Here is a 12,973-nt window from a genome sequence, read left to right on the forward strand (position 1 = left end):
ATTGGGAAAGTATAGTTGAAAATGTAGACTATTAAATGGGATTCTGCCTTCCTGCATGTTCTGGTCCATGGTCAGCCTCTATTCCTATCTAGGCTTACATACACATTGGGTATAATTTCTGATAGCTATCCAATCCTTACCTTTTGTGCATTATAATGCCCGCCTATCACAAAGATATTGTCACGATATATAAATAGCTTATGAATGCTGAATTTGCCGCTGAGGAGGGTTTCTTGGATGTCCATATTGTACTATGTAGCTGCATGGGGAAGATGTCAGGTGCTGGAAGTGATTTGTCTTCCACACTAGGTGCAACAAGGCAGAGGCTGTTGGAGTGACTCTTGGGCACAAGTCAAAGACATTGAAATTCAGCTGAATTACTTCTCAGTAACAGTCGTCCAACTGTGTGACTTCCCCGTGGATGAAATAATTCTGCTGTACTTTATAAACTTGTGCAGCTCCATTGTCTTGAAAATGTACGGTTATGTGAAGACAAGTCTCAACGGTTTTAATGTTGCTTTTATATGTTTGTCTCATCAACTGTCAGTGAGAGACTAACCTAATCATTTATGTGCCTTGTTGGTTGTTCAGAATTACTATAATTAATTCTGAACACGGAGGGTATCTTTTTGTTTTGTTTCAAGTGAACTGGCTGCTTCTTTGTGAAAACCACTACAGCTTGGATAATATACGGCATGTTCTTGTTGCAGGGCAAAGCATCCCTCTGTGGGTCACCAATGGTCCCCAAAAGCACTGAGATAATTACAGTCAGCAAATATGGTTGATATGTGGTTGATCCGGGGGGGGGGGGGGGGGAGAGAGAGAGAGAGAGGAGAGAGAGGGGGCAAATGCATAACTTCAAGTATGATCACTAGAAATCAAAATTGTGCTTAAAATATGCCCTGGTCAGCAGCTGAGATGAGATGAATAGACTGTGCTTTAGGTGCCATGTTTGTGAGTAACCCCATTAAAAGTTTGTCTTTCTACTGCAGGTGTGCAGTATTTTTTTAACTTTAATGCATTCAACGGTATGTTAAGTTTGGTCTGGTGCTTCCATATGAGCTGAAATAGGAGGAAAGGTAATGAATGTATGTTTATTAATTAAGTTAATACCACACCACACACTGGAAATTTACTGTACCAACCCGATATGCATCCGGCAGAAATGTGTCACAGAGAACACACAAACGACACATGGGGGGTGAGGATCGAACCTAGTTTGTGTAGGTGCAACAATGTCCATGCAAAGTTAAACTTATCTATAAGCCTCTGATGCTTCAGAGAAAATAATCCAAATTAGTCCAACTTCACCTTGTAGTTGATGTCCTCTATTCCGGGCAGCTTTCTGGTCAACCTATTTTGCATCCTCTCAAAAGCCTCCACATCTTTCGTGTAATGGGTGTATGAAGATGTATAAATACTGAGTCGTTCAGCTTCGTATACACATTCTTTATTAGCAGAACACATAGAGTGAATACACATAACTGTTGTAGGTTCAAGCTCCTAGACGAATCTGAAGAATAGCTGAATCGGTCGGTACACTAGATGACGTAGTAGAAACCCGAACTGGATTACGCATCGGGTGTACAACAGTAAAAACCAGACATGGATCAAATAAGCTAATAATGATTGATCTACAATGGGGTGACTCGAACTTCACAAATACTCGCTCCAAAAGTGGCCCAACCAAAGTTTTGTACAGCTGCAACATGGCTTCCTGATTCTGATACTCAATGCCCTAACCTGTGGTGGCAAGCATACCATACATTTATTTACTACTTGTTTGTTTGTGGTCATATTCTGGAAGCTATGTACTTGACCCCAAGATCTCTCCACGTCAATGCTGTTCAGACCCTTTCCATTAACTGTATACTTTACTCTTTAATTCAACATCCCAAAGTGCAACATTTGCTCCGATTAAACTCCCATCTGTCATTTCTCTGCCCATTTCTGTAGCTGATTTGTATCCCGCTGTATACTTTGACATTGGGCACTAATTGCAATGTATTTTTACCCATTTTACCAATTTCGTGAGACCCGAGTTGCCATTATCCTGGTTTTACACTTTAATCATCATAATCACTCTTTATTAGCCAGGTATGTTTTGTAACATACAAATAATTTGATTAGACATAGTCATATCAATAAAAAGCAACAAAACACACAAAATACATTTTAACATAAACATCCACCACAGTGACTCCTCCTTTAGAGATACACCGTGGAAACAGGCCCACGTACACTAGGATATCTTGTGCTGCGCCACTGTGCCCCCAGAGACCCGGGTTCGATCCCGACTACGGGTGCTGTCTGCACAGAGTTTGTACTTTCTCCCTGTGTTCGTGTGGGTCTTTGGGTGCTCTGGTTTCCTCCCAAACTCCGAAGACATACAGGTTTGTAGGTTAATTGGCTTCGGTAAAATTGTCCCTGGTGCGTAGGATAGCGTTAGTCTATGGGGTGATCAGTCTTCGCCACGGACTCAGTGGGATGAAGGGCCTGTCATCGCGCTTTCTCTACAAGAAAGACCGTTGTACTACACCGTCGTAAAATCCAATTCATGAGGCAATCTCAACCAGATGGCTTGTTCAAGACAGAATAGATAAGGACAAGAACAATTTGTTTTTCTGCAGATACTAATGTCCAAGTCTAAAAGGCTTATAAATTTATAGGAGCATTAAAGCTTTCTGCAACCAATTAGCTGTTCCAATTTTATCTTATGGATACACATCATTTTATCACTGCACTTTATTGCGGCTTCTGTTGCCAATCTGCTTTATAATTGGCATGGCAAGGATAGCATTGCATAATGCAGCTAACTACAGAACAGTTATAATAACAAGTGAATAGGGGGTAGTGATGCTTAAGATATTGGGTTAATTCCTAAACTACTGGAAATTTGAATTCTGCTTGATCTACATTTATAATTCAATTCTAATGCATGAATCTGTTATCTTGCAGGGTTATACCAAGTCAATTGATATCTGGTCAGTCGGCTGTATCCTGGCTGAGATGCTCTCCTGTAGACCTACTTTCCCAGGCAAGCATTATTTGGACCAGCTCAATCATATCCTTGGTAAGAAACAGTACCACCTTTGAATTTGTAAATGAAGGCATTGGATTTTCATTTTCTTTTAAGGGAAGATAACTGATAGCTCCTACAGTGTTTAACTTGGTCAAGAGTGTTTTATTGTTATGTGTTCCGAAACGGAACAATGAAATTCTTACTTACAGCAACACAACATATGTAAGCAAAGTACACTGTAAACGGCATCTATGCACTTCACTTCACACTTTATTTGGTGGTTGTCGTGTTTAATAGCTTGGTGGTTGTAGGGAAAAAGCCACCTCTGAACCTTTACGTTAGTTTTCAGACTCCTATACTACCTTCCCAATGGCAGGAGTGAAATGAGAGTGTGACTAGGGTGGTTTGTGTTTCTGACAATGCTGACCCCTGTACATCCCTTCTTTGGTGGGGAAGTCAATACAAATGATGTACTGGGCAGTGTCCACCACTTTTTGCAATCTTCTTCATTCCTGGGCGTTCGAGTTGCCAAACCAGGCCATGATGCGACCAGTCAATATGCTCTCTGTGGATGAATCTTGTGGCACAGATCAATTATTTTCTCTCCCAGTTTTTTTTCCACTGTGGTCAGATAATTTTGAACCATTTTGTTTTGGGAAATTTTCCATTCTCAGATTTGAAGCTTTCATTTGAACATAACAAAATGAGAACCACAGCAAGCCATCTGATCCTTCACACCTGCCCTCCATTTAATCAGGATTATGCTGAACTTCCACCTCAGTGATTTTTATGCAGTATCCCCTCACCCATCAATTCTTATTATCCAGAAATCTCTCTCTGTTTTGCATGAATTTGTTACATGCTACCAAATCCAAATGTACACATGAAAAATATGCTACACGATTAAATTGGGATGCTTGGGAAAGCTGAAAAGTTTTTAAAAGGTAACAATGAATATTGCATGAATTTTAATTGAAAATGGAGAAATTGATTTTGTGACCTTGGGTAGGTTGTCCAAATATTTGGATAGTGCTGTCATCTGATGTATTAAATAGTGGATTCATGGCCCTGAGCTAAATGGAGAGTTTGGGCAGGCTAGGATTTATTCTTTGAAGTGCACAAGGCTGAGGGGTGATTTTAGAGGGGTGTAAAATCATGAAGAGAATAAATAAGAAACCTGAGGAGCAACGTTTTTCATGCAGAAGGCGATGGATATAAGGGAAGAGCTACTGGAGGAGGTAGTTGAGGCAGGTAAAATAAGTGTTAAAAACATTCGGGCAGGTACACAGATAGGAAAGATTTGGAGGAATAAAAGGCCATTCATGGGCTGATGGGACCAGCTCAGATGGGCACCTTGGTCAGCATGGACGAGTTGGGCCGAACGTTCTGTTTCCATGCTATATGACTCGAGGTGCTTTAGTGTGGGTTTTATCTACATCAAACAATAAATTTAGTTACTGAACTGTGCAAATAATCCTTTCCATTTCTTGTCTAACAAAATTGTTACCCTGGTAACAAAAGTCTACCTAAAATCGCATTTGTTTTTAGGTATTCTTGGCTCGCCTTCTCCCGAGGACCTGAACTGTATAATTAATGTCAAAGCCAGAAACTACCTGCAATCTCTGCCACACAAGAACAAAGTTCCCTGGAACAGGCTGTTCCCCAAAGCTGATGTAAAAGGTAAGATTTAGCAGAAGAGGCGATTCAGATTCGTGAAAATATGCTTACATTGCTCGTTTGAAGTGAGACTTCAAAGAATTTAGAAATTGTTGCAGAATGCAAAAAGGTATGCCCAAACTCAGTTTTTTGCAGAGAAGAATAGTAAATGTGTATGAGCCATGTTTTAATATGGTCCAGGGTGAAAATGTATGTAATATACAGTAGGTACACAAAATTGCTGGGGAAACTCAGCGGGTGCAGCAGCATCTATGGAGCGAAGGAAATAGGCGACGTTTCGGGCCGAAACCCTTCTTCAGACTGAATATACAGTGCTCAGGTGGTAATATTTTAGTAGCTAAAATTCTTTAGCATTGTACTGTTGATGACTTGCGTTGCCCTCACTCTTATGTTGCATAAACAGTGCCCTCCATAAAGTTTGGGACAAAGATCCATCATTTATTTATTTGCCTCTGTACTCCACAATTTGAGATACTATGTATAAACACTGCTGTACTTTCTACATGGTGAAACCAAAGTGTATAAAAATGGCCTTCAGTAAAATCTGACAATGTGCACTTTAACCACATGTGATTTATTTTCTATTACAAATCTCAAATTGTGGAGTACAGAGGCAAATAAATAAACGATGGGTCTTTGGCCCAAACATTATAGAGGGCACTGTAGTGTTCAAAGATTCATACCATGACAAGTGTACCAGCGACTTGACAATTTAGCGAACCAACCTTTAAAATCCACAGAAATATAAAGTAAAATGCTGGGAATAGTGGGTTGTGAAATATATTACAGGCTGGTAAACATTCATCAGAACACCAACGAATTAATACTTAGTTCCACTTGAGCAACAACATTGGCTTATTTCCCATCCTTCTATTTTCAACACACTATTGTGACCCAGCTGAAATTCATTAAACTCTGGGGCCTTCCTCTGCTCAATGATTTGATTCCATAGTCAATTCATGAATTGGTATCTCTTTCCTTTCTCAATCAGTTATAGAAGGACTTCAGTAATTTATATTCATGTGCAACGTTTGATCTTTTGGTGTAATTTAAAAGTTAGCATTGTGCATGTGGAAAAAGATAGCTATCTGACAAGTGTTCCACACTGATTTACCCCTCCCATTCATTTTTTTGACAAGCAAGAGAAACCTCCTGACAATCGGGAGTACTACTAAAAAATCTTTTTTTCCAACTGTTCCAGGCTGAAACTTTATTATATAAGCTGAAACCACAGTTGGCTTATATAATAAGGGACCACACTACATGCATGGCACGCTGGCAAACAGGCTAAATGGCATGCTTGCAGATGACATGGTGTAAAAGGCTGGAGTAATCTCATATGCAAAATTTTGCTCTGTATTTTAGAGCCTCAAATACTGCATTTGGGAAGGTTGAGGGTTGCTTTGTCTTTGGTTAAAAAACTTCTCTTCCCCAACACATCATTTCCACTTTCTGCATTGATGGGATTGTAGAGAAAAGGCCAGTTTTACTCAACACATTACCTTGGCAGTATGGTTGTCACTCCATGTTGCCCCAAATTAAGTAATGCAAATATGTCAATTTTGCTTTAAGTTTGTTTCTCATTATGAGGGACTGAATTCTTGACACTGGAAGTATTTTATCAAGTCAGCTTTACTCCTCTGATGCACAGGTACATTGTGCAATCTAATTCAACTCTGCCACTGGGTAAATACCAATTTGAGATGTCAAGACACTGTGGCCTTCATTACAAGTTTCACAAAAACATGGAGAGAAGCAAAGAAGAGTCAGTTGATAATGTGCATCACAGAAATCCAGTGACTTGAAAACGGTGACTTAATGCTGATAATCTCGTTATTAAAAATAGAATAGGATGAGGAAAATGTGGCAACATAATGTTACAGTTGTCAAATAAGAAATGTGCTGACATTAATTTTGATGTATAATGTTTTCTTTTCACTGCAGCTCTGGATTTATTGGATAAAATGTTGACCTTCAACCCACATAAGAGGATTGAAGTGGAGGCAGCTCTTGCTCACCCTTACCTTGAACAATACTATGACCCCAGTGATGAGGTAGGACATGACACAGTTTGACTTTCATTTTGGGAATGTATTAACAGCTGTGGGAACTGCTTAAGATGGGAGAGTGAATTTGATTTGGTCTTACTAATTGTGTCTTGGTCTGGGGATGTACATTGGAACTTGAATAGTTTAAGGAGGTCTTTGAAAGGCCGTGTTTAATAAAGTTAATGGTGTGACTATTAGATTAAAATAAGATTAGCATCCAAAGAGCAAAACCAAGTCGATGGCCTTCACTGAAAAGAGAAAATATTTTTTCAGCAAAAGGAGGTGGGGTATAGTGTCGTATAAAATGAAGCAAGATGTTACAGAGAAAACTAGAGGAAAAAGGAAATGTAAGGAGTAATCCTGTAATTATTACAGTATTAATAATTACTGTATTAGTAATAATAATGACTAATGATTAAGGTTAAAAAACAGAATTTACATTATGAAAATCTGAAATAACATGAGATCAGGCTAGGGTGTAGGTCTTTATTGATATAGGTTGAGGCAGCTGAATGGTTTCCTCCACAGCGGTGAACACGTCCGTGGTACATTGCTTAGCAATGCAGTTTGATCTATGGACACATTGTGTTTTTTGATTTTGTGTCTTTGGAGCGATTTCTATCTTTAATTTGTGTATTGATGATGTCCTTATTATTTATTTTTCTCCGACTATGTTTTTTTTCTGTTCTGTTAATTTTTGTGAGGTGTCCTTGAGACTTTGAAAGGCGCCCGAAGATTTTAATATTGATAAATGTATTGTGATTTTATGTCCTGTAAGGTGTCCTTGGGTGTCCAGAAAGGCGCCAGCAAATAAAATGCATTATTATTATTATTATTATTATTATTTCATCTGCAACAGGTGCAATGTTAAATAATTTGGTGTTTTTGAGGGGTGGGCCCTTGAAGCAAATGAGGCTATTTTATTTGCTATTATGTAATTTCAGCCTATTGCAGAAGCACCCTTTAAGTTTGACATGGAGTTGGATGACCTACCCAAGGAGAAGCTCAAGGAGCTGATTTTTGAAGAGACGGCCAGATTTCAACCACATTATCAGCATTCCTAAACTACAAGCACCCTTGCATACAGGTAACCTTCAACATGCTTGAGTGTAGAAAGATGATTAAACACCCGAGGGCTATATAAATATTCCATTGCAAACCAAAAGTAAATCTATCTTGCTCAACTTTGTAACCTTCCGAAGGAGTTTCAGTTGCTGGTTGATATCTTAATACGCAACGCTTTATAAGATTTAGTATTCATCCATGAGGAATGCAAATAATAGGGAATAGAATAGGCGTTACCCTTGGCATTGTTGGCATCCGCATGCTAGCCACCTGAGAATGAGTTAATGTTTGTCTGATCTAACTCAACTCACCCTAAATGCTATTACCATTTAATGTCTTTACCCATTACTACGATTCATAGCGTCTTAGAAACGGGCCTTTTTGACCCAATTTGTCTATGCTGACCAAGAAGCCCAACTAATGTAGTCCCATTTGCCCTGCACCACTAATTCTTTAATGATAAGGCCTCATCGGCCTTCTCTGGTAGGGAATTCCACGGGTACACCACTTTTTGGGTGAAGAGATTATGCTTATTGAAGTGGCCTCTCCAATACCCTCAGGCTGTCACCCAAGTTCTGAAATTCCCATGGTTGGGAATTGACAGGATTTTAAGTTTTGGTGAAGTCCTCTCTCCTCTCAAATCGAGTCATAACATCCTTGGATAGGTTTGGTGAGGCTTTATTGTAATTCCTTAATAGCAAGTACAACTTTCTTCAGTTAAGGAGAATCAACTCCACACACCCTGTGACTACAAAGATTAACATATCATTTTTCATGCTAACTGTCCTGCAGCAGCATGCTTCCTGTTATCAATTGATGCATAAAGAAGCGAATCTCACTGCACCTTCCCCTTCCCTAATCTCTTGGTTATTTGATGATAATCTGCTTTCCTGTTTTTTTGCCACCAAAGTGGATGATGTCACATTTACCACATTATGCTGTGTCAGCTGTACATTTGTCCACTCAACCTGTCCAATTTGTACTTGGAGTGTCCCTGCAACCTCCTCGCAGCTCCCACTCCCACTCCCACCAGCTTTTTCATCTGCAAGCTTGCAGACTTTTAAGTGAAATCATGTGTATAGTGTGAGTAACTGAAATACTTCCACTGAACCTTGTACTGCACTGGTTGCTTTCTGCCTCTCTTAAAAGGACCTATTTATTCCAACTCCATCATGAGATACAGATACAAATTCCTCGTATATGTTTCAAAACATACTTTACTCATAAAGTATGATTATTATGATTATTATCATGTCTTCCAACCAGTTCTTTAACCATGCTCGTATATTAACCCCAATTCCATTTGCTTTAATATTACACCGTAATCTCTCACATGGGACCCTGTTGTCTGGAACACCATGTAAGCCAAGAGTAATGCACTACAGAAGTTCCACCAGCAGAGCCAATTAATTTGTTGAGCATGAATTATATTCACCATTCCATAAACTTCTACCGTTACGCTATTGTGTTCCCTGCACATTGTTCTGTGCAGACTAAACACTACAGATGGGACTTAGTGAGATTTAAGATGGGACTCGACTTAAAATTTGAAATATAAACATTGGAATGAAAAGTATAAAATGAAGACCAATCGTGCATCAACAATACTTGAATGCTAACAGTACAGATCTGCATTATTGGTATTTTCTGTTTATTTCAGTTTTTTTTTGTTTTGGAGCAAGTACTTGCATTCCAGTTTGTGCTAATTTTCAATGTGTTGCCTTTCTAGGGGCCAGGACTGCAGGACTGGACATGCTCAGAATTCGTTTGTTTCTAACTCCTCCTGAATCCTGTCTCGTGCATCTCAGCTTATTCATTGTACTCTTTAAAAAAACTCTGCCGTGGCACCTGTAACCATGGAGATTGTCCATACTGGAAGCCTTGGCATTTTTTGCTTGCTGTGGACTCAGAGATGAGAATTCACACTTGGTTGTATTGGTATTGGCAAAGAAATTGAAAGTTGTACAGCCAGTGTGCACACACACATTTATTGATCTATATCCTATGTAACTTAGCAATGGTGTTTGAAAGAAAGCAGGACTAACTTAGTGAATAAATAGACATAAAATACAACAGACACATTTTGAGCACTTCAGTTTAGTTTTTTAATGCACTTTGAGATGTATCGAAACGTAACTGATCATTCAGTATTACGGTTGCTGTGTCTGGTCACATCAGATGTTTCAAATCTTTGATTAAATTGTGGGGGATTTCTAAACCTTGCATGCTCCTGTGAGATCCCCCAAGCATAGGGAGAGATTTAGATATTCAGTGTGAGATGTGACTAACCTGCATTCTTTTAAACCAGTGTTGCTCTGTTGAATGGTTGTATAGATTGTGTACTCTTACTCAAGCCTGTCAAGGTGGCTCCCTCACTGTCTTTTATTAATTTAAAAGTAAATTACTGGCATATATCCCTGAAATATTATGCAATGCTGATATCAACAACACTATTGTGTTTTACTCTAGTTTTCCTTTGAACAACATTCCATTCAATATATTTTAAAAAACAATCTATTCCATTTCAGAAACTTGCATTGGGTAACACAGATCCAAGGTATAAAATCCTGGTCTGTGAAAAAAAACTCTGCCTTGCATCCTCTGAAGATTTTCTGTACTGGCTAAATCGGAGGAAGTGCAAATGGATGCTTTGGTTTGAAAAATGATTGAGCAGTTTTAAAGGAAGCTTAGGTGAGTGGGTCTCCTTGAGAGCAGCTTGGAATTCTAAGACCCTGTGTGCTTATGGCATTGAGAAGGAAGGGTGCCATAAAGATTCCTGTCCCTTTTCTGTGTTCGCAGAGTGTTTGTGGATGAAGCCTGTACAACGTGGAGCTTTCTTAGCTATATTTGAATTTAAAGTGCAGTGCCTGATCCTTAGTCTCGAAACCTATTGTGACAATTGCCTTGTACAATTTACTGTGTCCAAGCATGACTGTTAAGCTTTGTATACAAAGACTGTCCAAGTGCCACACACAAAAACACACACACACGCACACGCACATACACACATACATGCGCACACGTACGTATCAGACACATACAGATCCAGAGTAGGAGTAAATCTTACTGCTTCAAGCTTCGTCCTATAGACCTCATTGGTTTCCTCTCTGGTTTTGCTTCCTGTATAAATCATGCTTTATTCCTTTTTTTTTTTAAAAAGCCGCCTTTTGCAGACTCTGTGATGTAACTGTATAGAGCGCACTATCATGTAACTCGTTCAGTTGGCTTTTTGTTCTAGTTGGTCTGCTGCCTTTATAAATTGTGTACCCTCCAGAGAAATCTAAACATGTATAATAAATGGAAAGCGGTTATGGTTAAATTTTAATGGAAAAACCTGCAACAATAGGTGTCAAAATGTGATGTCACCGCATAGACATACCTGATTGTATTGTGACTGGTATTGGATTTAAGCATATTATATATATGGACAAACTTGTAGGTACAAAGATTTATTTTGCCTTAAGTTTATTTCAATGTTATATGTAAACAAATTTTAATCCTTTAATGAATGTTCTTTTTGTTCCCGGCACATACAGCTCTTGTAAAATTATTTAAATCAGTGTCTCCCTGCATCTTTTAAATACAGTATGTTCTATACACAACTTCTAACAGCGTGCATGACTAATCTCTTCATTTCTGTGCCTTATGTTCTATATATTCATCAGATCTATTGCCTTCTGTTGCCTTTTCACTTAACTGGAAGTGAACAATTAGTGGAGTGAAAGATAGCTGCCAAGTATTTGCTCTGATTGATTTCAAGGAATCAGGGTAATGACCATGAGCTGATGTAGGCTGTTGGCCCACCCAGAAGTTGCCAGAATTTCCATTACATGATTGCAGACTCCTAACCTTCGAAGTGTGTACCATGTGCTTGAGCATTGATGGAAAGAGTCAAATGTGATCCAAACAATTTATGTGGAGCATGCTTTAAATGGTAGTTGAGGGAGAGTTTGACATTTAAAGACTTTTCTATCAACTGGAGGGCTCTTCTTTGCAAAGCCAACGTGTTTTTTTTTGTTTTGAATATTAGATAAAATCAGGTCCATTTATGTGTATGCCATTGTTTATAAAAACCTATTGCCAAGTCGTGTGTTTTAGAAAACGTCATGCAATTATGCACTTTGGCGTGGCCCATCTGCAACTGAATCAGTGGAAGACGAGGGTAGATGGATTGGAATGGGAGTGTAAGCTGTGCTCTCCTCCCATAACCCCCAGGCAATCTCTAGAACAGATTGGAAAATAAGATATTATTAGTTCCATCTGAACTCTGAACCAAAGGCAAAATTCTTTATTAAATGAGTGAAATGCAGGATGATATATGCAATCATATTTCATTGTGTAAAGTATTGTTTTGCATTGCCACCCAGTTAATTTTATTGTTGCAGCTTTTCATTAAAGTGTGCTTTCATCAGCCCAAGCCATAGTTTTATTTGCAGGGATGAACAATATGCGACTTGGGGAATTCCGACTGCAATTATTAAATTCAAACTTTACACATGGCTTACCTATTGTCAGGTTTGCCTCGAGCAAGGTCACAGTCTCCCGCCCAATTGAGGCTTTAGGACAGGCCCCATTAAAAGGCCCTGCTATGATAGCAAACACAGCCCATGTACAGCTCTGGCTCATTGAAAGCATAACCAAACCTGTCAACTAAAGCAATATTTGTAAAACTCTGACATAGGGACATTTATGAATAACTTCCACAGTCATGTTTTGACCCTGGTGTGATGCAGTTTAACAGATCTGCACTGCACAGTTGCTTTATAGTTTTGCCTAATTTCTCGTTTGTGGACCTTGTGTTTGACCACTCGCTTGCCTGACTTGTTTTTACCTTGACTGCTTTCTTCAAGTGAGCTCTGGCGATGTCAAGAAGTTGAACAAGGGGCAAAATGCAAAGACACCAGAATTGTTGGAAATATGGAAATCAAGCAAAATGTTGGAAATTCTCAGGTCAGGCAGTTGGCGGGATGGGTGGTGGTGGTAAAAACAAATGAACTTTGACCTTGCATTAGTAATGGTTGGTTCATCCTTGTAGGTTGAGTAGAGGTCTTCTAGAAAGTTGTTTTCCCTATCTGGGTTGGATATTTTGTTTAAATTGTAGAGCAGTCCCACATCACAAGCACCAGTTACAATTTGGAAGAGGTGCAAGTGAATTTCAGTT

General features: G+C 39.0%; 1 protein-coding gene across 1 annotated transcript in view; it reads left to right on the forward strand.

Moving 5' to 3' along the window:
* Positions 1-11,414, forward strand: part of mapk1 (mitogen-activated protein kinase 1) — a 55,082-nt gene extending 43,668 nt beyond the window's left edge. Inside the window, exons 5-9 of the mRNA XM_033043521.1 lie at positions 2,959-3,073; positions 4,571-4,702; positions 6,644-6,753; positions 7,692-7,834; positions 9,542-11,414. Coding sequence (XP_032899412.1) covers positions 2,959-3,073; positions 4,571-4,702; positions 6,644-6,753; positions 7,692-7,811 — 477 coding nt within the window. The 3' untranslated portion in view covers positions 7,812-7,834; positions 9,542-11,414. The remainder of the gene's footprint in view (positions 1-2,958; positions 3,074-4,570; positions 4,703-6,643; positions 6,754-7,691; positions 7,835-9,541) is intronic.
* The last annotated feature ends 1,559 nt before the right edge of the window (positions 11,415-12,973 follow it).

This window comes from Amblyraja radiata, chromosome 25 (assembly GCF_010909765.2).
Source record: "Amblyraja radiata isolate CabotCenter1 chromosome 25, sAmbRad1.1.pri, whole genome shotgun sequence".
NCBI classification, from domain to species: Eukaryota; Metazoa; Chordata; class Chondrichthyes; order Rajiformes; family Rajidae; genus Amblyraja; species Amblyraja radiata.